The 24,229-nt window shown below is 48.4% G+C and overlaps 1 protein-coding gene across 1 annotated transcript; it reads left to right on the top strand.

The window, feature by feature from the left end:
* The first annotated feature begins 18,532 nt into the window (after window positions 1-18,532).
* On the top strand, window positions 18,533-23,884 carry AICDA (activation induced cytidine deaminase). Its single transcript, XM_065413488.1, has 5 exons — window positions 18,533-18,546; window positions 22,481-22,628; window positions 22,953-23,223; window positions 23,415-23,530; window positions 23,831-23,884. Exons 1-5 carry the CDS (start codon window positions 18,533-18,535, stop codon window positions 23,882-23,884), a joined length of 603 nt encoding a protein of 200 aa, XP_065269560.1.
* The last annotated feature ends 345 nt before the right edge of the window (window positions 23,885-24,229 follow it).

Here is a 24,229-nt window from a genome sequence, read left to right as displayed (position 1 = left end):
TCAGAAAGATCACAACGCATTCCCAGCGATCCTTACTGTCTTTTGAATAACAGCTTAAGTCCCAAATCGTCGTTAGCCGTCTTCTCCGCAGGCTGGACAGTCCACTGTTTAGGAGCGGGCACTGCTTTCAGTCGAGAGTGATGAATCCAGTTCTTGTGTCCTTCGACCTTTGCCGCTGTATGGGTGACAAGCAGGACGGTGTGGGGTCCCTTCCACTTCTCTTGGAGAGGCTCGTCCTTCCAGGTCCGCACGAGAACGGAGTCACCAGGCTGCAGGGAGTGGACCGGAGTATCCAGCAGAAGAGGCTGTGAATCTTTGGTGTACCTGTGAAGAGAAGAAAGAACAGCAGACAGAGAGCACATGTACTGAGACAAGAAACCACACCCCACTTCCCATTCCCCTGCCAGAACTGGGGTACCATTCATAGGCCATGCTCTTCCAAACATAATCTCGAAGGGACTAAGCCCTATCCTACCCTTAGGGAGAGCACGAATGCGAAGTAACACAAGGGGTAAGGCATCAGGCCACTTAAGAGAGGCCTCCTGACAGACCTTTGAAAGGTGTCTCTTGAGCGTCTGATTTGTGCGTTCCACTACTCCACTGGCTTGTGGTCGCCAGGGTGTGTGGAGTTTCCAGGGGATTTGCAGAGCACTTGATATCTTTTGAACCACTTGAGATGTGAAGTGTGTTCCATTATCAGATTCCATCCATTGGGGGAGGCCGAAGCGAGGAATAATTTCCTTGACAAACTTAAGAGCCACTGTTTTGGCAGTGTTGTTGCGACATGGGAAGGCTTCAGGCCATCCGCTGAATCGATCCACTAAAACAAGAAGGTACCTGTACCCTTGAGTCCTGGGAAACTCAGTAAAGTCTATTTGCCACACCAATCCTGGGCCTGGGGTAGGTTCCAGGGTGGCTGGTGGCACTGCTACTCCTGGTCGTGGGTTATTCTTTTGGCAAATTAAACATTCAGCTTGTACCTGTGATGCTAGGGGTTTAAGTCCAGAGGTTAGAAAATATTTAGTCATGAGCTGGGTGAGAGCCTCTCTGCCTGCATGTGTGGTTTGATGCAGTTTCTGCAACACCGGTCGAATCAGGCCCTTGGGCAGGAGGATTTTTCCCTCTGTGGAATAAAACCATCCCTCTTTTTCCTGGAGACCGAGACTGTCAGCCAGGTTTCTGTCCTCTTGGGAGTACTGAGGGGCTGCAAGCTCACCCACTGATGGGATGAGGGCATGCATTTGGGCATTCTCCTCTGTTGGTGATTTCAGGGTAGCAGCTCGCTTAGCTTCCCTGTCTGCTTTGGCATTGCCCCTGGTTACATCTTGATCTTCCCTTTGATGGGCTTTGCAATGCACCACTGCTACTGCTGAGGGGAGTTGTACTGCTTCTAAAAGCCGGAGAATTTGAGACCCATGCTTGACTGGAGAACCTTGAGCTGTTAACATTCCCCTTTGCCTCCACAAACCAGCGTGGGCATGCAATACCCCAAAAGCATACTTTGAATCAGTAAAGATATTAACCCGTTTGTCTTTTGCCAGCTCGAGGGCACGGGTCAGGGCCACTAGTTCAGCAAGCTGGGCAGACGTTCCTGCCGGTAAACTCTCAGCTTCCACGGTATCATGAAGAGACACAATAGCATAACCAGCCCTCCTTTGCCCATCCACAACAGTACTACTTCCATCTGTATACCATTCCAAGTCAGCATTTGGGAGTGGCTGATCTTTTAGATCTGGGCGGCTAGAATACTGAACATCTATGATTTCTAAACAGTCATGTTCCTGCCTTTCTGTCTCTGGTAGCAGTGTAGCTGGATTAAGGGAGGGACAGATCTGCAGGGTGACTTCAGGATTCTCTAACAGCTTTGCCTGGTACCGAGCAACCCGAGCCTGTGTGAGCCAAAGACCCCCCTTAGTGTCCAGCAAGGCTCGGACCATATGAGGAACATACACTTGCACAGCTCCTCCCAGTGTCAGCTTCTCCGCTTCCCCAAGCACCAGAGCAGTAGCTGCGACCGCCCTCAAACAGGCTGGCCATCCCCTTGAAACTTGATCCAGTTGTTTAGAAAAGTATGCTACAGGACGCTTCCAGGCACCTAATAGCTGGGTAAGCATTCCCAAAGCTACCCCTTTTCGTTCATGCACATACAGTTGGAACGGCTTAGATATATCGGGCAAGCCGAGGGCTGGAGCTTCCATTAGCTTCCTTTTCAAGATCTTAAATGCCCTGTCCGCTTCTGGGGACCAGTGAAAGGGGTCTTGATCCGCTCCCTTAACACATTCATACAGAGGTTTAGCCCACAGTCCAAACTCTGGAATCCATATTCTGCAAAAGCCTGCCATGCCCAGAAATGCTCTAAGCCGTTTAGGGTTGCTGGGGATGGGAACTTGGCAGATAGCCTCCTTTCTTTCGTTTGAGAGCTGTCTCTCTCCCTGCCTGATGTGAAATCCCAGATATTGAACCTCTGTAAGAGCAATTTGGGCTTTGTTTTGAGATACCCTGTATCCTCGCAATCCAATAAAGTTTAGGAGACTCACAGTAGCTCTGAAACAAGGGATTAGACCCACAGCAGCAATTAGCAAGTCATCTACATATTGCAGCAAGAGGGCTCTGTCTGAATTATCCCACTCCTCCAAATCTCTGGCCAAAGCCTGTCCAAACAGAGTGGGGGAATTTTTAAATCCTTGAGCCAATACTGTCCAACAAAACTGCCTCTTAACCCTTCTGTTGTCCTCATTATGCCTTGCAGTATTTTGCTGATCTCAGTTGCTTGGGCACATTCAGCCCCCCTTCCTCTTGGTTGTCAGCAAAGTCTTGGCTGTGAACACTGACCTTGGACTGAGGCCAGCTGTATTTTCCTCTCAGTTAACTCATTCTGTGCTTTTTCCTCTTCTCCCTTTCTCAGCTTCTTCTAACTTCCAAAGGAACCTTCCACTCTTCACTCATACACCTTTTCTCCAACCATTAACACATACTCATTGCCATCATGCACCTTTCCCAGTAACATAACTTCTGTGCAGAGCTTTGAAGCAACAAACCAGGACGAGCACACTCACTTCTAAGGATTCCACTCTGTACAACTTCTGGTGTCCAATAGCTTTCCCTTTTAAACCTTAAATGCCTTCTCTGTCTTCCTTCCCCTTAGCCTTGGCTATAACCTGAATCCGCTCCACTTCAGACAACAGGGTTCTCATAAGTATATTACAATCATCCCAGTCAGGCTTATGGAAGAATACACTGACCCTATCTGTGCTGGCCGTTCCTGTGTTCCTGGACGGGCTACCACACTCTCAGTAATCAACGGATACAATCCCACGGGGGGGGGGGGGGTACTCTCTAAAGCCTGTGGGGGTGGAGGAGCCGAAGGGGACACCGATTCTGGCATTACAACAGTGGGAGGGTTCTGGGGTTTAGCAGCGCATACTACCGAGCCTGTCGGAATCAAATGACACTTGAGCAAAATATCAGTCCTATTTCTTAACACCATAAACGTATACGCATAGAGATGTTCATTCCATTTACCTGTTTTCTGACAAAACAAAAGCAACTGAAGGATCGTGTTGTAATTAAGTGATCCTTCCGGTGGCCACCTTTCTTGGCACTCCAGCTGGTACTGAGGCCAATCAACTGTACAGAACCTTTTCAATTTACTTTTAATCAACTGATCAGATCCAAACACCTTCCAGTTCACCAGAATGCATTCTAAAGGTGTACACTGTACCCTGCCGGCTGTACTCTGTCCCTGCCCCATACTGAGGGAGACTCTGGGCGTCCCCAAGTCACAACAGGTAGACCTCTGGGCGTCCCCAGGTCAAGACAGATAAAGTCCCCACTGGACTGTTCCTACCTTATCCACGGGTCCGGTTCTGCACCGTCGCCCTATCGACGGTCCGTCGCCCTATCGACGGGACCGGTTCCCCATCGTCGCCCGCAGCTGCTTCTCCACTGTCTGTGTGCGTTGCACCGTTGTGCCCTCCGGGGTCGAGCAAACCACGTCTCTGCCGAGGCCCCCGATGAAGTCACCGGTGCGCGCTGGGCGTCGGTTGTCGTCGTAATCCGTCGGCCACCAGGAGGGATCCGGGCAAGGCTAAATTTCAGCCTTGAGCCCACCCAGGGACGCCAAAACTGTTACCGCCCAAGTGCTCGAGGCGGACTTCAAATGGTCCGTTGCCCGGTGTGCTTGGCACCAATAAAGACACCGAGGGGAGAAAGCAAGCCAAGTTTATTTCAGAGCTCTGAAATGGCACTAGGAGACCAGCATGTCTCAAATCCAGTGCAACAAATACAAATAACTTTTACCTTTTATACTTCAAGCAGTCTCTGTGTAAGCCTTTGTCCTGTTACTCCCTCTTACACCTCCCACCCCTCCCTTCTCTAGCAGTTACAATTAGAAAAGTTCCCATACGCCTGCTTATCTTGTGGCCTTGCAAGGCCTGTTTACAGCAGTCTGCCTGCTAGAAAAGCTGACCCTTACATTTCTGCTTCAGCTTGCTACAAAGCCTGTAAGCAGCGAGCACAGAAGTAGGTGAGAGTTCACAAGATGGGGTTTGGGGGTGCAGATAGGCCCAGAGCAAAAGAGCTTCATCGACACTTTGGTCTTCCACTCTCCCGAGTTACCTGGTAGCTATGCCTAGTAGCCCCCCAACACCCCCACCCCACCTCTTCCTCCCCCCAGAGCACGCCGCGTCCCTGCTCCTGCACCTACCTCCCAGCATTGCCCACCTGGCTGCCACCAAACAGCTGCTTGGCGGCATTAGCACGCTCGGGGGGTGGGGAGGAGGAGCGGGAACATGGCACGTGTGACAGGTTGGGTCATAGAAACCCCTTGGGAACTGCCACCTGATGTGTCTAGACTACCTCTGAGCCTGTTTTTCCTGCCAGCTTGGGACTTCAGTGCCTTGCCTTGTTTGAGCCAGACACGCTTGCCTGCTGCAAACACAGATCCAAGTCTGAACCACATCCCCCACAAGCTGCAGGCTTAACTGAAAACAGCTTAAGAAGTGCTCCTGTCTCCAGCAGTCAGATACCCAACTCCCAGTGGGGTCCAAACCCCAAATAAATCCGTTTTACCCTGTACAAAGCTTATACAGGGTAAACTCATAAATTGTTCGCCCTCTATAACACTGATAGAGAGATATGCACAGCTGTTCCCCCCCCCCCCAGGTATTAATAAATACTCTGGGTTAACTAATAAATAAAAAGTGATTTTATTAAATACAAAAAGTAGGATTTAAGTGGTTCCAAGTAATAACAGACAGAACAAAGTGAATTACACCTCTACCTCGATATAACGCTGTCCTCGGGAGCCAAAAAATCTTACCGAGTTATAGGTGAAACCACGTTATATCAAACTTGCTTTGATCCGCCGGAGTGCGCAGCCCTGCCCCCCCAGAGCACTGCTTTACCGCGTTATATCAGAATTTGTGTTGTATCGGGTCGCGTTATATCGGGGTAGAGGTGTACCAAGCAAAATAAAATTAAACATGCAAGTCTAAGCCTAATACAATAAGAAAACTGAACACAGGTAAATCTCACCCTCGGAGATGTTTCAATAGGCTTTTTTCACAGACTGGACGCCTTCCTAGTCTGGGCCCAATCCTTTCCCCTGGCACAGTCCTTGTTCCAGCTCAGGTGGTAGCTAGGGGATTTCTCATGACTGCAGCCCCCTTTGTTCTGTTCCACCCCCTTATATATCTTTTGCACAAGGCGGGAATCCTTTGTCCCTCTCTGGGTTTCCTCCCCTCCTTCTAAATGGAAAAGCACCAGGTTAAAGATGGATTCCAGTTCAGGTGACATGATCACATGTCACTGTAAGACTTCATTACACACTTGCCAGCACACAGGTATACAGGAAGACTTACAAGTAAACAGAGACATCTACAGACAATTGTCCTGATTAATGGGAGCCATCAAGATTCCAAACCACCATTAATGGCCCACACTTTGCATAATTACAATAGGACCTCAGAGTTATATTTCATATTTCTAGTTTCAGATACAAGAATGATACATTCATACAAATAGGATGAATACATGCAGAAGAACATAACCTTTGCACAGATATGTTATATGGCATACCTAGCATAAAACATATTCCAGTTATGTCATATTTACATTCATAAGCATATTTCTATAAAGCATTATGGGATGCAACGTCACAGCGCGCTCAGGGGAGGAGGTGGGGCCGGGGTGGGGAATTGGGGAAGGAGTTGGAATGGGGGCAGGGAGGGGATGGAGTTGGGGCGGGGACTTTGGGGAAGGGGTTGAGCACCCAGGGAAAGAAGGGAAGTCGATGCCTATGCTCCCAAAGCCCACACCCCAACCCTCTTCCCCAGCCCTGAGCCCCCTCCCAGAGCCCACACCCCATCCTGCACCCGAACCCCCTGCCCCAGCCCTGAGCCTACTCCCACTCTCCAAACCCCTTGCCCCTAGCCCAGAATACCCTCCTGAACCCCAAACCTCTCATCCCTGGCTCTGCCCCAGAGCCCGCATCCCCCGCCGGAGCCCTCATCCCCTCCTGTACCCCAACCCACTGCCCCAGCCCAGTGAAACTGAGTGAGGATGGGGGAGAGCGAGCGATGGAGGGAGGGGGGATGGAGTGAGTTGGGGCAGGGCCTCAGAGAAGGGGTGGGGCAGGGGCGGGGCAAGGGTGTTCAGTTTTGTGCAATTAGAAAGTTTGCAACCCTATCCTTGGGGCTCCTGAGGTCTGTGTCACAGGCCAGGTCACATTTATGTTCTCCCCCCTTGCAGGATAACAGAGCCCATTAGCCCAAGTCCAAAACCAGCACCAGAACAAAAGAACCTACCCTGTTACCCAGGTATGGTTGCCAACAGTCCTGTATTACAAGGGACCTCCCTTATTTAAATAGAAAATTGCCTGTCCTGTACTAAATCAGTAAGGGATACCTTTTATCCCATATTTCAATAGCAGGGGGCCAATACTCACAGGAGCATCTTTCTACTCTCTTCCCAACCCCGGGCCCTTCAGTGCTGCACAGGGAAAGCAGATGGGGCTGCGCTCAAGGGCCAGGGTTGGGAGAGGAGTGGGAAGATGCACCCTTGAGTATTGGCCCCTGGCTGGACACAGCCCCCTGCTGACTCCAGCCCTTGAGAGTGGCCCCGTCTGCTTTCCCAGTTCAGGCTCTGTCTGGCTGGGTAAGAGGACAGGGCTGTGTGCCCTGGAGCTGTGCTGAAGGGCCAGGGTCAGGAAGGGGCTCTGTCTGGCAGGGGGGTCAGTACTCCAGGGGTGTAACCTCCCCTCTCGCTGAGTCTCTGCCCATGTCCCTAGCTCGGTGCACAGCGCTGCAGCAGGCAAAGACCAGCAACTGCAGCTTCCAACTTGGCTCCAAGTGTTAGGGTGTTTAGATAGCAAGTGTGAAAAATCGGGATGGGGGTGAGGGGTAATAGGAGCCTATCTGAGACAAAGCCCTGAATATTGGGACTGTCCCTATAAAACCGGGACATCTGGTCACCCTATCTGGTGCCTGTGCAGAACCTGAACAGGATTCGCAGCGACTGCTGGCCCAGCACCCGAGGCCCTGGGTTCTCCGGAGCATCCAGTGCTGGAGAGAGAGAAACTCTAGGAAGAATGCGCGTGGAGGAAAAGGACTTGCCTTAGATTATCTTTTGTTTTAGCTTGTGAATTTTCCCTAGGCTAAGAGGGAGGTTTATTCCTATTTTTTTGTAACTTTAAAGTTTTGCCTACAGGGGAATCCTCTGTGTTTTGAATCTGATTACCCTGTAAAATTACCCCCACTCTGAACTCTAGGGTACTGATGTGGGGACCCGCATGAAAGACCCCCTAAACTTATCTCTACCAGCTTAAGTTAAAAACTCCCCCAAGGCACAAATTCTTCCTTGTCCTTAGAACGGTATCGCTGCCACCACCAAGTGAGTTAGACAAAAGATTCAAGGAAAAGAACCACTTGGAGTTTCTGTTCCCCCAAAATCCCCCCAAGCCCCTTCACCCCCTTTCCTGGGGAGGCTTGAGAATAATATACCAACCAAATAGGTCAACAAAGTGGGCACAGACCAGCCCTTGGGTTTTTAGGACACTAAAAACCAATCGGGTTCTTAAAAGCGGAACTTTATTAGAAAGAAAAAATAAAATAAGGACGTCTGTAAAATCAGGATGGAAGGTAATTTTACAGGGTAATCAGATTCAAAACACAGAGGATTCCCCTCTAGGCAAAACTTTAAAGTTACCAAAAAACAGGAATAAACCTCCCTCTTAGCACAGGGAAAATTCACAAGCTAAAACAAAAGATAATCTAACGCATTTCCTTCCTATTACTTACAATTGGTACTCTTAGATGCTTAGTTCAGGTATGGCTTTAGGAGATGTATTTTCCCTGCCCTGGTTCCTCGCTGACCCGGAGAGGACACACAAAGAGAGACAAAACAAAAACCTCCCACAGATTTGAAAGTATCTTCTTCCCTCATTGGTCCTTTTGGTCAGGTGCCAACCAGATTATTTGAACTTCTTAACCCTTTACAGGTAAAAGAGGGATTTTATGCTACCCTTAGCTGTATGTTTATGAGAGTGGCATGTCAAAGTGTTTGTTCATTTGTTGGGCTATTGTGTAACACAGCAAAGTTCACTGGCTAATACAGCTGAGTTGGAAGCAGGAGATCAGGGTTCCAGTCTTGGCTCTGCCACTTACCAGCGGTGTGAGGTTAGACGAGTCCTTTCACCTCTCTGTGTCTGTTTCACCTTCCACCCTTTGTTTGTCTTATCTATTTAGATGGGAGAGTCTTTGAGTCAGGGACTTTTACTATGTGTTTTTATAGCACCTAGTATAGTGAGGGCCCAGTCATGGCTGAGGCCTCGAGATTCTACTATAATAATAGTAATAATAATAATAACTGGCTAAATATTTGTGATCATATCTCCTTCTAATGGCTGCTCCTCTCAGGATTCGAGCTTGATTGTGACAGCTGCAGAACTAGTCTAATAGCTGGAATGACAGGGGCTTGTGTGGAAGGTTCTGTGTTCTATCTCAGCAAGGAGGGATAGCTCAGTGGTTTGAGCATTGGCCTCCTCAACCCAGGGTTGTGAATTAAATCCTTGAGGGGGCCACCTAGGGATCTGGGGCAAAATCAGAACTTGGTCCTGCTAGTGAAGGCAGGGGGCTGGACTTAGGGTGACCAGACAGCAAATGTAAAAAATTGGGATGGGGGGGGGGGGTAATAGGAGCCTATATAAGAAAAAGACCCCAAAATTGGGACTGTCCCTATAAAATCGGGACATCTGGTCACCCTAGCTGGACTCGATGACCTTTCAGGATCCCTTCCAGTTCTATGAGATAGGTCTATCTCCATATATTTAGATTCCATGTGTATGCAGACAAAGGACCATTACAATAAACTGAAAACAGATATGCTCTTTATTGGATACAGATCATGGGCCATCAGCAGGGGCGGCTCCAGGCACCAGCACACCAAGCGCATCCCTGGGGCGGCAAGCCGCGGGGGGCGGCCTGCTGGTCCCTGTGAGGGCGGCAGTCAGGCTGCCTTCGGCAGCATGCCTGCGGGAGGTCCGCCGGTTCGGCAGTAATTCGGCGGCGGGTACGCGGAAGGCGCGGGACCGGTGGACCTCCCACAGGCATGCCGCAGAAGGCAGCCTGACTGCCGTGCTTGGGGCAGCAAAATACATAGAGCCGCCCCTGGCCATCAGGCACCAAATAAAGGGCACATCTTAATATACAGGGAAGGTGGTCACCCCAAAAAAGCCTGAGATGATTGCTGTCCAAGAGAACAAAACCTCAGACATTCTATGCTCAAGGCTTTCTATGAAAGTATTTGCTGCTCCGCTCTTTCACCTACAGCAGCATAGACAAGGTCAGACTGTGTTAGAAAACACTAGCTGGAACAGTGTTTAAAACTCATTCCTGTCGCCAGCTGAGTGATCAGGTAGGCTTCCAAATGGCGATAGAGAAAGTGGAGCAAAAGGCATAAACTTTCAACATGGATTAACCACAGTACAAACAAAAAATACTTCGCCCCAAGTTCAAGCCATAGACTATCCCCGAAAGGTGTTTGTCCAACCTGTTCTTACAAACCTCCAATGACAGGGATTCTACAACCTCCACAACTCTGTGGTGATGTTGCCAGCTGTGATAAATGAAACGGGGAGGTGGGGGAGCTCCCTTTTATGGACAGCCAGTTAGCTATAAATCCCTCTTGGTAGTTGTTCTCTACTTGCTTTACCTGAAAATGGTTAAAAAGTCTCCTTGCATAGGTAAAAGGAAGGGAATGGGCACCTGACCAAAAGGGCCAATGGGAAGGCTAGAACTTTTTAAAATTGGGAAAAACTTCTCTTTGTCTGTCTGTGTTGTTCTCTCGGGGAGCAGAGACAGGACTGGAACTATGCTGTAAAAAGCTTTGGGCCAGGTATGAAAAATCATCAGATCATACCAAGAAACTAATCATTTGAAACCCCAGATATGTAAGTAGATCAGGAAATGTCTAGGAAAACGCGATTAGGTTTCTCGCTTTTATTTCTTTATGGCTTGCGGACTCCTCTGTGCTAACCCTAAATGCTTTTGTTTTGCTTGTAACCTTTAAACTGGACCTCAAGAGACCGATCTTGATGCTTAATCCTTGTAATTTTTTTTTCACCTAGCAAAAGCCTAAGTTCCAAATGTATTTTCTTTCTTTTTGTTCTTAATAAAATTTACCTTTTTTAAAGAACAGGATTGGATTTTTGTGTCCTAAGAGGTTTGTGCATATGTTGTTTAATTAGCTGGTGGCAACAGCTGATTTTCTTTGTTTTTTTTCTCAGCTCTTCCCTGGATGGGGGGTGAAAAGGCTTGAGGGTACCCCACAGGAAGGAATTCCCAAGTGCGCCTTCCTGGGTTCTCAAAGGGGTTTTGCTCTTGCGTGCTGGCAGCATCAACCCATTCAAGGTCAGAGAGAAGCTGTAACCTTGGGAGTTTAATACAAGCCTGCAGTGGCCAGTATTACTTTTTAGAATCCTTGCAGGCCCCCACCTTCTGCACTCGGAGTGCCAGAGTGGGGAATCAGCCTTGACACCAGCCCAGCTGAAATATCCATCCCAGGAGAAGCTGAGTATATCTGGACCAAGACAGGATCATCATTACCTTCATTGTCATCCTAGAGACCAGCGTGGAGGCTCCTGGATGGCTACTCCTGGCTGAATTAATTGGGGGGGGGGGGGGAGGGGAGAGATTTGGAAACCTCAGAAAATGCCTCTCCATTTGATAGTAGTAGTAGGAGGAGTAAGATGCAGTAACACTGCCTCTGAAGAGCTCATGGCTACTCCATTCCCAGTATCTCCCAGCCAGAGCATGGAATATTGCAGGAACTATTGCTGTAGTTCTCAGCTACTCTGGTACTAGTGGGAGGCATTATAAGGAATGTCCTAGGAATGCGGGCTGTGGAGGGCTCCCAGCTACTTTAGTCCCAGCCTCTCCCAGCATGGAGATCTGTAAGAAACAGAGCCAGGCTGTGGCAAGAAACTGAATTCAGGAATTACAGCAGATACCGAACTTTCCTGAGCGAAGCTTCTTCTTGTGCTGTTAATAGCTTGACAGCAGTGCAGCTACAGAACAGAGTGTGTAGGAGGCAGGTTTGGTCTGTGAAACCACAACCACAGTTGGGTTGCTATCATTCTGAAAAATAACTTCATGATGAAATGCTGAGTTTCTTCCCAGATCTGGTAGCTGACTGCAGAAGGCCAGCACTGGTGACCTCAGGTCTCCAGGTACCACCAGGTCAAGGGAGATATAGCTGGCTGCAGGGCCAGGCAGAGGGGAGAGACAGACAGCTCTGGAGCAGAGCAAGGCCTTTCGGGTACCTGTGATGGGGTCCCTGGGGTGCAACCTGGACTGTGGCACTGCTCAGACCTCTGTCCCATCAACCTGGCATATCCGTCTCATACTGTGATGCCGTGTCAAGCCAGAAACCTCTGGCAGGTACTGCACTTACACAGACATCCACAGGCAGGGACACACCCAATAGATAGGGCCCTACCAATTTCATGGCCATGAAAAACGTGTCACAGACCATGAAATAAACCCTTCCCCATGAAATCTGATTTCTCCCTTGCTGCTGGGAGCATTTCAGCCAGGGGGCTCCTAGCTGCAAGTCCTGGCTGGGCTGGGGAGGGACAGGACTTCTCCTTCCCCTGCACAACTGCTCTCACTCTCAGGGGGAGAGCAGACCCACCTCGGAGTGCCTCCCCCTGCTGCAGGAAGCTCCAGCCCTGGAGGTTTCTGCAACTGGAGAAGACTTGTGGACGTGGGTCCGATCTCCCCCTGCTGCTGGAAGTGCTCCAGCCAGGGGGCTCCTAGCTGTGAGTCCCTGGGGAGGGACAGGACTTGTCCTTCCCTTGCATGGCAGCTCAGGGGTTGGAGGGGAGGGAGATCAGACCCATTTCTGGGTACCTTTTGGGTTGGGACCCCCATGGTTACAACACCTAGCTGAAAACGTGAAATTGGTCAATTAAAAAACCCTGTGGCCGTGAAATTGATCAAAATGGACCGTTAATTTGGTAGGGCCCTACTAATAGAGTTACATGAATGATTTCCCAGACACTCATGAACCATCAATAGGGAGGCTCCAGCCAATTCCCCCCAGCTCCCCAGCCTTGCACCCCAGAACTGTACTGTTTTGCACTGGTCAGAAGCCTGGCCAGTGTAAGTTCATTACCGAGTCCTCCACCTCTCGACGTGGAGAGGACACACAAGCCTTTGTAAACTGAACTGAGATTTCCCAAGCGCTTCAACCAAAACACACTGTTTTAGGTAAAATATAATACAGGTTTATTAACTACAGAAAGGTAGATTTTAAGTGATCATAAGTAGCAAGCGTAGAGATCAAAGTTGGTTACTTTAGAAACAAAAATAAATTTGCAGTCTGAGTTCTACAAGCTAAACAGGATTTGAATCAAGCAGCGTCTCCCCCTGACAGTACAAACAGTTCACAGCTCCTCAATACACAGGCTGGGACTCTTTTCCAGCCTGGGACCACCCTTCCCTAATTCAAAGTCTTTGTCTTTCAGATGTTCTGCCAGGTGTTGAGTTGTGGGGGGAGAGATCCCAAGTGGTGATGTCACTTTTCCTTTTTTATATGTTCTTCCAGCTTGCTGGAAAGATCTTTTGCTGTGACATGGGGATCAGTCAGTTCCCATTGGTCAAGCAGTCTCCACTGTATATGTGCTCCCTCTGAGAAGTCTCTGGGATGGTGGATTCTTTCCTTGATGGGTGCTGATGAGCTGTCTGGCTACTCCATTGTTGTACCTGAAAGGCTGGTTGTGGGTGTTCCCAAGCTCACAACATATTTCAGTAACACATACATAGAAAAACTTCATACGTTCCCCTACAATGATAACACATACAATCCAACAGGATATTAATGTTCAACCGATCAAGACTTTTAAAATGATACCTCATAAGGCAGACTTTGTACAGAACATATCATAATTATATCCCAGTGGTGAATTGTGGGGGTTCCAGGGTGCTGCTTTGAGGTACCAAGTGTCACAGTATCCCTGGGTTGGGGACTATGGAGGTGGGAGCAGGGCCAGCAGAATAGGAAGTATGGGTAGAGCTGGAGACTAAGCCTGCTGTGTAGCCCCAGTTGCAGGACAGCATGGGGGAGAGGAATGACATCCCATGCTGGAGAGTGAAGGTCTCTGCTTGTCCACTCTATGGTGATTGGGTGGCTGGGCTTGAGCTCTGGGAGGAGCGGGTGGCATGGGAATGCCGACTGAAGCCCGCTGTGTATGGGGAGGGTGTGAGTCTGAGCATAGAAAGGGTGGAGGTGAACAGTGCTGGGACCAAAGTTCTCTGTGTATGTCCAGGACGGAGTCGCAGAGGCTCTGTGGGAAGGAGATGGGTGAACAGTGCTGGAGACTGAGGTCCTGTGCACAGCCCTTGAAAGTAGTACTGTAGAAACAGCACTGAATAAATGGCAGCAGTTCAGCTGCCCCATCAATCATCTCAGTGCAGGGACGCTGTTTTAGCTTTGATTGCTGACTCTGCATTTTTCTTACTGTAAATGAGGCAGACTGTCAACCGCATGCTGCAGCCACGCGCTGGTGAAGACATGTAGGGTAGTCGCTGCACGCTGCCTGGGCTCTAACCACATCCTCCACACCTGTGCATGGTGGACAAATAACTCTCCAGCCCTCAATTTCCACTCCTACCCCCTCACTTCTTCTTCCCTCCAGCCTGGCATGTGATCTTGGAATTCCTCAATGACAGATAATGTGTCAGCTATCAGATTTCAAGGGCCAAAACCCTTATTGTCTGAAGACACCCAGAGAGAGAAACAGGCAGGGTCAGGAGAAGAAGGACTGGAGCATTGCCAGGGCTGTGTGGGGAGCCCAGCACTGGAATAGCAGGGGAGCTGCAGGCAGGGCCGGCTCCAGCATTTCTGCCGCCCCAAGCAAACAAACAAACAAAAAAGCCGCGATCGGCGGTGGCAATTGAAAAAAAAAAAAAGCCGCGATCGGCGGTGGCAGTTCAGTGGCAGGTCCTTCACTCCTAGAGGGAGTGAGGGACCTGCCGCCCCCGAATTGCCGCAGGTGCCGCCCCTCTCCCTTGGCCGCCCCAAGCACCTGCTTGTTAAGCTGGTGCCTGGAGCCGGCTGCAGGTCAGGACTGAGGGGCATCGGCAGAGCTGGGTGGGGAGCCCGGCACTGGAATAGCGGGGGGACTTCAGGGCAGGATTGAGGGGCATCGGCAGAGCTGGGTGGGGAAAATCTGTACATTGTCTTACTGTCCTATATTTAATTCTAGCGAGGCACTATGAGTACTGAAGAAATACACTCAATGCAGTTAGCAAGCTTATCAGTTTATTTATGTACTCATCATGTTTAGTAGTGAAGTGACCTCTTTTCTCTGCTGTTCTTAGCTTGAGGTCTCAGTGCACAGACATCGCCTTGGTGGTTTCAGCTTCTGCTCCCACTGAGCAGAGAAAGTTTTTCTGCATCTCTGAGGTTTTCACTTGAGGGGAGGGGAAGCAGGTGGTGGCGTTTCTAGCTGTCAGCCAACAAAATTAGCCAACTAGAGCCACCGGCGCTTGATTTAAAATGAGATTTCTGAGCAAGTGGTGAATGGAAAAAACAAATAGATATTTATATCTCTACACACAGATCACACGACTTCCTGTTGACTAAACAGGCAGCCTGCTCTCTGCTTTGGGCTGGATAATTGCTTTTAAATATTTATTAAATGTTAGCTCTCATTTCTCAGACTTTTGCTGTCTGAATCTTTAAAAACAAATCAAGTTTGGTATTTTTCTCGGCGGCTCCTTCTCTTCTCTGCTTGTCTCATTTTATATTTTGAATGTGCCAAGCTCTGAGTTCAAGCACAGGTGCAGGTTTATATACAAGATCCCATTACAAATTGGAACCGTGCCCTTTGGTAATAAACACTCTCCCAACACAGCCTGGCCCACCAAAATGCTCCCGGCTTCCTCTCCATTAGCTCTGGGGGGAATGGAGGAGTCTTGCAATGAGCCCTGATGGTCAACAAGCTGTGCTGGAGAAAGAAACAGACATGGAGGAGCCTTCTCTGGGAATGACCCATTGCCAGTCCCTTCCCATTTTAATTAAATAATGATGATTGGAACATAGGGAAGAGATGCCTTAGAGATATTAAATAATTGATAGTGGTAATAATCTCTTACATTTCTCTAGCATCTTCCACCCAAAAGGATCCCAGGTGTGATAAACACTCTGCAGATTACAGAGGGGATTATAGTGGTTAGAGCACAGGTCTGCGAGTCCTGGTTCTGCTGTTGACTCACCCTGTGACCTTGAACAAGCCTTGTCATCTCCTTGTGACTCAGTATCCCCATCTGTAAAATGGGGAAGATACTGCCCATACTGAGAAGAGGTGCTGAAAAATAATTACATGTTTATAAAGGGCTTTAGATCCTCCGATGGAAGATGCTATAGAAATATTCTTTCTTTCTTTTTCTTTCTTTCTCCCACTGTGCTTCTTTCTGTCTCCCTAGTTCCATATAGAGCAGGTAGAATCTGCCCTGCTTTTAGGTAGTAGGGATAATGTGTTAAACCTCTGAGAACATGTCCCCTTTGGGGGGTTTTAGGTGAAGGATCTGGTTAAATATCATATGAAACGTGATATTTGTTAAACCTTCAGGTAAGTATGTACACTGAGCCGTTGTTTAAACAGAGGGCTAGGCTAACAGATAAAGTTCTTGGACTTCTTTCAGTGTGGAAAACTTGATGTAAGCACTTGGCTATGGAAATTAAGAACCAGAAAAGGAATGGAACTGCAACCTCCTTAATGTAATGATGAAATACTGGCAGGTGTGTTCTTGAGAAGTAGCAATTTCTGTGGGGTATATGGACTTTTTTTACATCCTCTGAAATGATTTTCCTGTCTTTATCTCCTTCCCAGTTAAAAGGCACCAAATTTAAATGGGAAAAAAGTTGAATTCACTAACACAACATACTATAGGGGCCAAGAGCTTAGAAAGATTCAAAATGGACATATATATGAATAATAAGAATGTCCTCTGCAATTCTATTAGCTAGGGTACATCTTTATAAGGCATATAAACCCTCATGCTTTGGGACATCAATCAAACACTAGGGGATAGGGGATCAGCTGGTGTGAATTGTTATAACTCCTGAAATCAATGGCATATATGATAATTTACACTAGTTCTGGATCTGCCCCATTCACTTGCAGTCAGGAAGAAACTTCTCCAGTATGGGGTTTCTTGCACCTTCCTCTGAAGCATCTGGTATTAGTCACTATCAGAGACAGGGCACTGGGCTAGATGGACCTGGGGTCTGTTTCAGTACAGAAATTCCTATGTTCCTTATATTTTTGCATGTACTGGTTTCATATGACTCTATCAGTCATTCTGAAAGTCAGCTAAACAAATAAAGAAAATAAATCAAGTACAGAAAAGTGCAGCACTTCCTCCGATATTATAAAAACAACCACAGCCCTATCCCAGCAGCCCCCCCTATCTTGTCTTGCCCTAGTGCTGATAATGCACAGTCCATGTTCTTGCGGCTGTTCATAAAACATGGAACGTGGTTGCCAAGAAAGAGGGAGAGATGTCGTGGAAAATCTCCCCATCACCCCCGTGGCGCCCATCCTGAGCTGAGCTGCTCTCTGAGAAGTCTCAGCTTTCTGTGCCTTCCCTAGAATGAGCCACAATCCGCAAGGTGCTGAGCATCTCCCGTGAGCAGCGGGCATTGCAGGGGCTCCTCATCATCACCCAGGAACAAGCTCTATGACTTCGGGGCAGAGCTCTGTCTGCAAAGCACAATGTGTACATTTATGCTGCTGTAGTCATGAGTCTGGCTTATCATAATGAATGGCTTTATACATCTTCTGCATAAGACATAGAACTGGGGCTCTTCAGCTCTGATCCGGCAATTTACAACCTGTGGGCAGACTGCTACCGCTGCAGCAACTGCACCCACACGTAAACAGGAGAATCATTAAAGATCCCATGCGGCTTTCTGCAAGAGGCTGCCTGCTTCTCAGTCTCTCTCATTATATCTCTCTCATATTTGCTCAGCATCAGTCACCATAATATTTAGGTGTCAAGTTGGAGACTAAATTCCATCACTGAGCATTACAATTTGCCTCTCTAAATTCTCCTTGCATTTTCAGCTGGAGATAGTTTTCTTCTCCATTTCCTGTACTGATCTGTTGTGTAGTGCTGCTGTGTGCTTTTAAACAGCAGCTGTGTCCCACCCCAGAGATGACTGCTGTTCTGCAGTGAGGGATGCAACTCCTTTGTACACAGTCTGCAAAGCCCTGCAGGATGAAACTGACAACAGCAATGTAGATGACAGTAGTAATCTGATGTTTTCTATGTTCCTTCTATCCAAGGATTCCAGACACTTTACAGACATTGATGAAAAAAGCTTTACAATCCACCTGTGAAGTTGGTCAGCATTATTATCCCCCTTGTACAGATGGAGAAACTGAGACACAGAGAGATTAAGGTCCAGATCATGTAAGGTATTTGGGAACCTAATGCCCACTGAAATCAAAGTTAGGTGCCTAAATACCTTTGAGGACGTGGGCCTAAGTGACTTTGCCCAAGGTCAAACAATGAATCAGTGGCAAAGCTGGAAAAAAATCCCAGGAGTCCTCGCTCCCAGTCCCCTGCTCTAACCATTAGACTACATTTCCTATTTAGTTGAATTTTATTATTGATATTAATTTAGAAATATATCTTAGAGCTAAGAGGGGACCAATGAAAGGTGCAGGGGGTAGAGAGGAGTAGCCAATCAGGGCTAAGCATCTTTTAGAACTGAAGTCCCTTTACACGATAACCCTTTCCTCACTGGTTCCTGTGGCCCCAAAGAGCTCTTTAACTCCTCCCCTACCTAAACCAGACTGAAACCTGGAGGGAGATGATGGGTGGAGGCGACAAATGGGGGAGGGGAGTACAGGGCAGTTCTCATTTCTGTACATCGAGTCAGAGGACCATTCACACGGAGCAAGTGAGCAGGGTGACTCAGAGGACCTCCCTGTGACCCCCGTCACCTCAAAGGAGACCCCGGCATGGCCATGGACAGGTACCCCTCTCCCTCCTACCAGAACTCAGGGCTTCTCTCTTGGTATGAATCTTTTCTGCACAGCTGCTCGCCGTCCCTCTCCATTTCGCCATCTGACTCAGTTCCCCAACTCTCCCTCCCATCTCTTTCTCTCTCTGACTGTCCCTCACTACATATTTCTCTCTCTCTCTAGCTCTTTCTGTCATTTCCCCCATCTCTGTCTAACCTATTCTTGTTCAGAGCTTTCTTTCTTTCTAGAACTAGGATGGGTACAGAGAGCAGAGGGGTAAACATTCAAGTGCTTCTGTGATCTATCTATCTATCTATCTATCTATCTATCTATCTATCTATCTATCTATCTATCTATCTATCACTATAGATTTCTGTCTCTTATTCTCTCTCTGGTGTTCATATACTTGCTCCTAGGTACAGATCATTCCAGATTACAGTAGCTCTACTTGCACTGCAGTTACACAGTGACCAAATGATCACCTAATCACTCTCATGCAATTGCATGCCATTCTCCCATGCAAGGACCTGCACTGTGATTTGAACATTTGGGGAGTGTATCTATAGTAGAGGATATGCTCAACACCTAACCACTTTCTTTAATGACTGAATATAATCATGACTCAGATAGCATCCCCTCTAACTATGCAGGAGCTATATGGGGGGTAAACACCCAGTAATTTGTAACTAGCTATACAGTGTGAACCTGCTCAGTTGCTTTAACCTCCTAGTCTCTGCCCAGGGTTGACTTGTTGATACCCACTTACCAAACATGTTTTGAAGTCATTACTATAGCAGAACTCCCAGTGGAGTCAAAGCCAGAGCAAGAACACAGCCAGAAGTGGAATTAGCACTAGAGCTGGTTGAAATGTTTTGAGTGACAGATTCTCAGTCGAAAAATTGCCTGTTTTTGACATGGGAAGTTTGCATGAAAATGGCTCCCCCCCCCCCCCTATTTTCATTTTTTCTGATGACATTGGAAAATACTAATTTGAGCATCATTTTGCTTGTTTGGTTTATGGTTGTTCCTTTTCTCCCAATGCACTGCCCTTTTCCAGTGGCAAAATTGTTAAAAAGAATTTTAAAAAGAGGGGAAGGAGGGATGAAAAATGAAGCATTTGAAGGTGAAAATGTTCACAAAAATTTTCAAATAAATGAAAATTTCTCCCTGTTCCAATCCCACGGAATGACAACGCTTCGAAAGGTCACATCTGTCATGATTTTTCCCTCCACTTTCTCCAGCTAAGATCTCAGTATTTGGTCCTAGATGTTATACTTGCTCCTTAGCCCGTAACAGTGCAGGTAGTGCTACTGTAACATCCTGAGGTTAGTCTACTGAAGGCAAGAGCAAAAGGGGCGCCCCCTTTCTGTCCCCTTTTCAAGGGGGATAATGCCACACCTCCCTGCCCCCCCTCCGCCCCCCCACCCCACCCCCCCGCAGCGGTAAGCCACATTTGAAAGTGAGAGTGGACCATTGGCCAGGAGGTATGTGCTTTGTGGACTAGAGCCAGAGCCGCTTCTGTGGGTCGGTGGATGGGTGGGGTGGTGAAAGGCGGGTTGGAGTTGGAATAAAGCGGTACTAGCCCATTGGGGGCCCCAAGCAGGACTATTTTTGCCCCTCCTCAACACATAATAAAAAGTGAATAGGGGGGCCCCTTGAGCAGCTTGGGGCCCTAAGCAATTGTTTAGTCTGGTTATGCCCAGCGCCGGCTCTGGATGTGACTGTTCCAAGTGCACAAGATACAAGTGTGAAATAAAAGCAAGCGTGATAAGGAAGGATGGATGAGGAGAGAGAGAAATGGAAAGTCAGAAAGACACTCTAAGAAATGGAGTGAGACAAACAGAGAAATCGAAACGTGGAGATGTGTGTAGTCAGCTCATTTGTATGGTGCTTCTGGCCAACCTTGTATGCTAAGCAGGGTTGGACTGCAGCCGTGCTTAGGTGGGAGACCTCCAAGAAATCCCCAGATGCTGCAGGGAGTGGCAGGAGTAGCTCAGTCGGGGAGCTCTCTCTTCTCAGAGTCAGTATTGAGTCCAGTGCCACAGTGGATACTATGTTGGGGGGAGAAGTGTAGGGTGCTCTGCCCTCTGGGTCAACACTAACGCTCCAGCATGGGAAGGAATGCTGTGGCATCAAAATCAGAGGACTGCCATTTGAGCTAAAGGAATAACTCCATTAACTGGTAGCAGTAGTAGGCTCTTGATCTTTTTGTGGACCATCCACAAGAAGAAGTCATGACACAACTTAGTGTGTTACATGTTTACGAGTTTAAGTTTATAATATAGACATTGGGATGAAATATGATATGCATATAATGTTCTTTATGTACATTTAAGGTTGTGGGTTTGGAACAAAGGATGTGTGTGAGTGAGGGATGTGTGTATCTTGTGTGAGAATGAGAGTTGTGGGTCTATCTCTGTGTGAATGTGCATGAGGGAGGCATATGTGTGTAAGGTAGGAAGCTTTAAATATGTAAAAGCGGGTGTGCTGTGGGTATGTAAAGGTATATGACAGAAGGATATGTGAGTGTGAATGTGCAGCTGTGTGTGACAGCTGTAGGTGTCTATGAATGGGGGGGTGTATGCATGTGTGTGAATGTGTCTGAACGAGTGCATATGTGTGTGTGCAAATTAAGGTTGTGTAACATATGTATGTGTATGAAGCTGTGTGACAGGGAAGAGTGTATGTGTGTGTAGCGAGAATGTGATTGTAATTTCCATGTTAAATACCGAGTTACTCAGATACTATGGTGATAGGTAGCTAGATGTGTGAGGGAGCAATGTATGTGTGTCACACAGAGAGTGTGTGTGTGTAAGTGTGTGTGTGTGTGTGTGTGTGTTGAAGAGATGTGTGTTTCCCTGAGACTCTCAGACCTCAGACTGAAATCAGACAAACCTGATACAATAAATCAACAGACACAAGCTTCCCTCTCCCAACCTTTACTCCACTCTCATCCCCCTACAGACCCAAACCCTATATCAACTGACCTGCTATAAGTCCCTCCATCACACATCAGCCCTTCAGAGCGAGGAGATGACATGCCAGGATTATTTTTAACCCATTCACTTCTGTTTTGCATTGCTGTGGAGGTGGCTAGTGTCTCACCTCAGTGAGCACAGCTGTTCACAGCTCCTGCTGCAACCCCGCATTGAGGCAAAGCCCATTAGAAAAAGGTCTATAACTTCTGCATCCCCCTGGGCCAGAGTAGGACCCTACGCAGAGTAATGGGCCCCTATGTGTGAATTCATTTGACTTAGGGCTTGTATCCATATAGGTCTCCATCCAGAAATATCCTTCCATTAGACTGAATGGAATCTTTTAGCTAGATTGCTGGTCTCTCCCCTCCCCCATTCTGTCCTCCCTGTGTGGTTTATTCCAGCATTCCACTGATGTTTGTCATTCCACCATGTTTATCTCTTGGAGGCCAAGGCAAAGTTTTTCCATTCAGCCTGCTCTCCAGAGCTTTGTCCAATCCTAGTTCTAAATCTCCCTAGTGATGGGGCTGCCACCCCTTCCCTTGGAGACTTTGCCACAGTCTCACACTGTGAGGAAACATTCCTTTATTGCCCAGTCCAAAATGCCCCATCTTCTCAATCGCACCCCAGGTCTCCTCCCTTCAGACTCCCAACCAATTGCTCTGCCTCCTTGCTTTTATGCCCTTCCGATAGTTTCATCCCCTCCCACCTTAGTTGTTGTTTAACCAAACTCTGTAGATTAAGTTCTTTCCATTTCCACTTGTAGAGTCCCCCCCCCTGCCCCTGCAGCCCCGTTGCCCTGTCTGTGTCCCTTTTCTGAACACTGTGCAGTTCTGGTAGAGATGGGCCTAGGAATGGAGAGGATGTTCTAAGTGCAGTCACACCAGAGCCCTGTACAGAGACGCTGTCGCTTCCCTGCTATGGGATGTGCTATTATAGTTTAATCTTCCCCTCAAATGTTCCCCTGCAGCTTCCTGATGAAGCAGAAGAAATTCCTCTACAATTTCAAGAACCTACGCTGGGCCCGGGGCCGCCATGAGACCTACCTCTGCTATGTGGTGAAACGTCGGGATAGCGCCACCTCCTGCTCCTTGGACTTCGGATACCTGCGCAACAAAGTATGGGCATGACTTGGGCACCTATCAATACAGCCAAGCACCTATCAGCTCACTTACCCAACCATCAGGCCCCCTGTGTACCCACCTACTCACCCCAATATGCATCAGTGCACCCACCAGCTCATCCCCTACCTATCCATGCATCCATCAGCTCACCCGCATATCCATCCTCCATCCATCCATCCATCCATCCATCCATCCATCCATCCATCCATCAGTTCAACCCTATATCTGCCCATACACTCATCCATTCCCCCCATATCCATCCATGCATGTCTTCATCCTCTCTCCCATCGTCTCCCTCTCTGTCTCTCTCTTGCTCAGTCGGGTTGCCACGTGGAGATGCTCTTCCTGCGTTACATCTCTGCCTGGGACCTGGACCCTGGACGCTGCTACCGAGTCACCTGGTTCACCTCATGGAGCCCCTGCTATGACTGTGCCCGGCATGTGGCTGACTTCCTGCGTGCCTACCCCAACCTGACACTGCGCATCTTTGCCGCCCGGCTGTACTTCTGTGAGGACCGCAATGCTGAGCCTGAGGGACTGAGACGCCTGCACCGGGCTGGGGTCCAGATCGCCATCATGACCTTCAAAGGTGAGACAGTATCTCAGAGGTGGGGAGACAGAGGCCTGGAGAGAGGGGACAGGGGAGAGATGGCGACGGAGTCATGGGGGAGACATATAGAGGGATATGGAGCCCTAATGATCCCTGGGGACAGTTGAGTCCTGTTCTGGGCATCCCTGACTCTGCTCCATGTCGTCAACCTGTCTCCTGCTCCTTGGCAGATTACTTCTACTGCTGGAACACCTTCGTGGAGAACCGGGAGAGGACCTTTAAAGCCTGGGAGGGGCTGCATGAAAACTCTGTCCGTCTGTCCAGGAGACTCCGGCGGATCCTCTTGGTGAGGGACATTTCTTTTCCCCTGTCCATCCAGTGTCTCCCCTTCCTCCACTGCTGCATTTCTTATTTGCTCCTGTGTGTCCCGTCTCTCCCCTCTATCTTCTCTTCTTGACTTTCGTCTGCCCACTTTCCTCACCTCTTCTCTCCTCCATTCCATCTCCCTTTCATTTTTACCCCACCCTTCTTCGGCTCCTCCCTTCTCCAACCCTCCTCTCCTCTTGTCCCCTTCCTCTTCTCCACCCCTCTCAGCATTTCCGCTCATTGCACAACTAACTCATCTCTTCTCTCCTGCTCTGCACAGCCACTGGATGAGGTGGACGATTTACGAGATGCCTTCAAAATCCTGGGACTTTGAGGTGGGCAGGAGTGAAGGTCACAGACAATCAGAAGACTCTGGAAACACACTGGTCCTACAATGTCTCTCTTTCTCTCCCACTCACACTTTCTCCCCTTCCTTCTTTCCATCCCTCCCTCCACTCTTAAATCCTCATGTCCTGAGAAAAGACCTTTCTTACTTCCCTTCCAAGGAAAATTAGGATGACCCACTAAAGACAGAATTCCCCTGCACTCCCACTCCCACTCCATCCAGCACTACAGCCTTGCTTGGGGAAGCCAGGACTGGAGTGAAAGCCCCACACTGCTCTACATTGATGCTTATATGTAGCATCTCTGTCTTCAATACAGAGTTAATTCAAGTGAT

Source organism: Emys orbicularis, chromosome 1 (genome assembly GCF_028017835.1).
Source record: "Emys orbicularis isolate rEmyOrb1 chromosome 1, rEmyOrb1.hap1, whole genome shotgun sequence".
In the NCBI taxonomy this organism is placed as follows: Eukaryota; Metazoa; Chordata; order Testudines; family Emydidae; genus Emys; species Emys orbicularis.
Note: the sequence above shows the minus strand (reverse complement) of the source record. Positions and strands in the feature narration are given on the sequence as shown.

Excerpts from the sequence above, each read along its gene's own strand:
- AICDA (XM_065413488.1), top strand. Across the intron at positions 22,629-22,952 it reads TCGGATACCTGCGCAACAAA|TCGGGTTGCCACGTGGAGAT; the intron begins GTATGGGCATGA and ends TCTCTTGCTCAG. Across the intron at positions 23,224-23,414 it reads CGCCATCATGACCTTCAAAG|ATTACTTCTACTGCTGGAAC; the intron begins GTGAGACAGTAT and ends GCTCCTTGGCAG.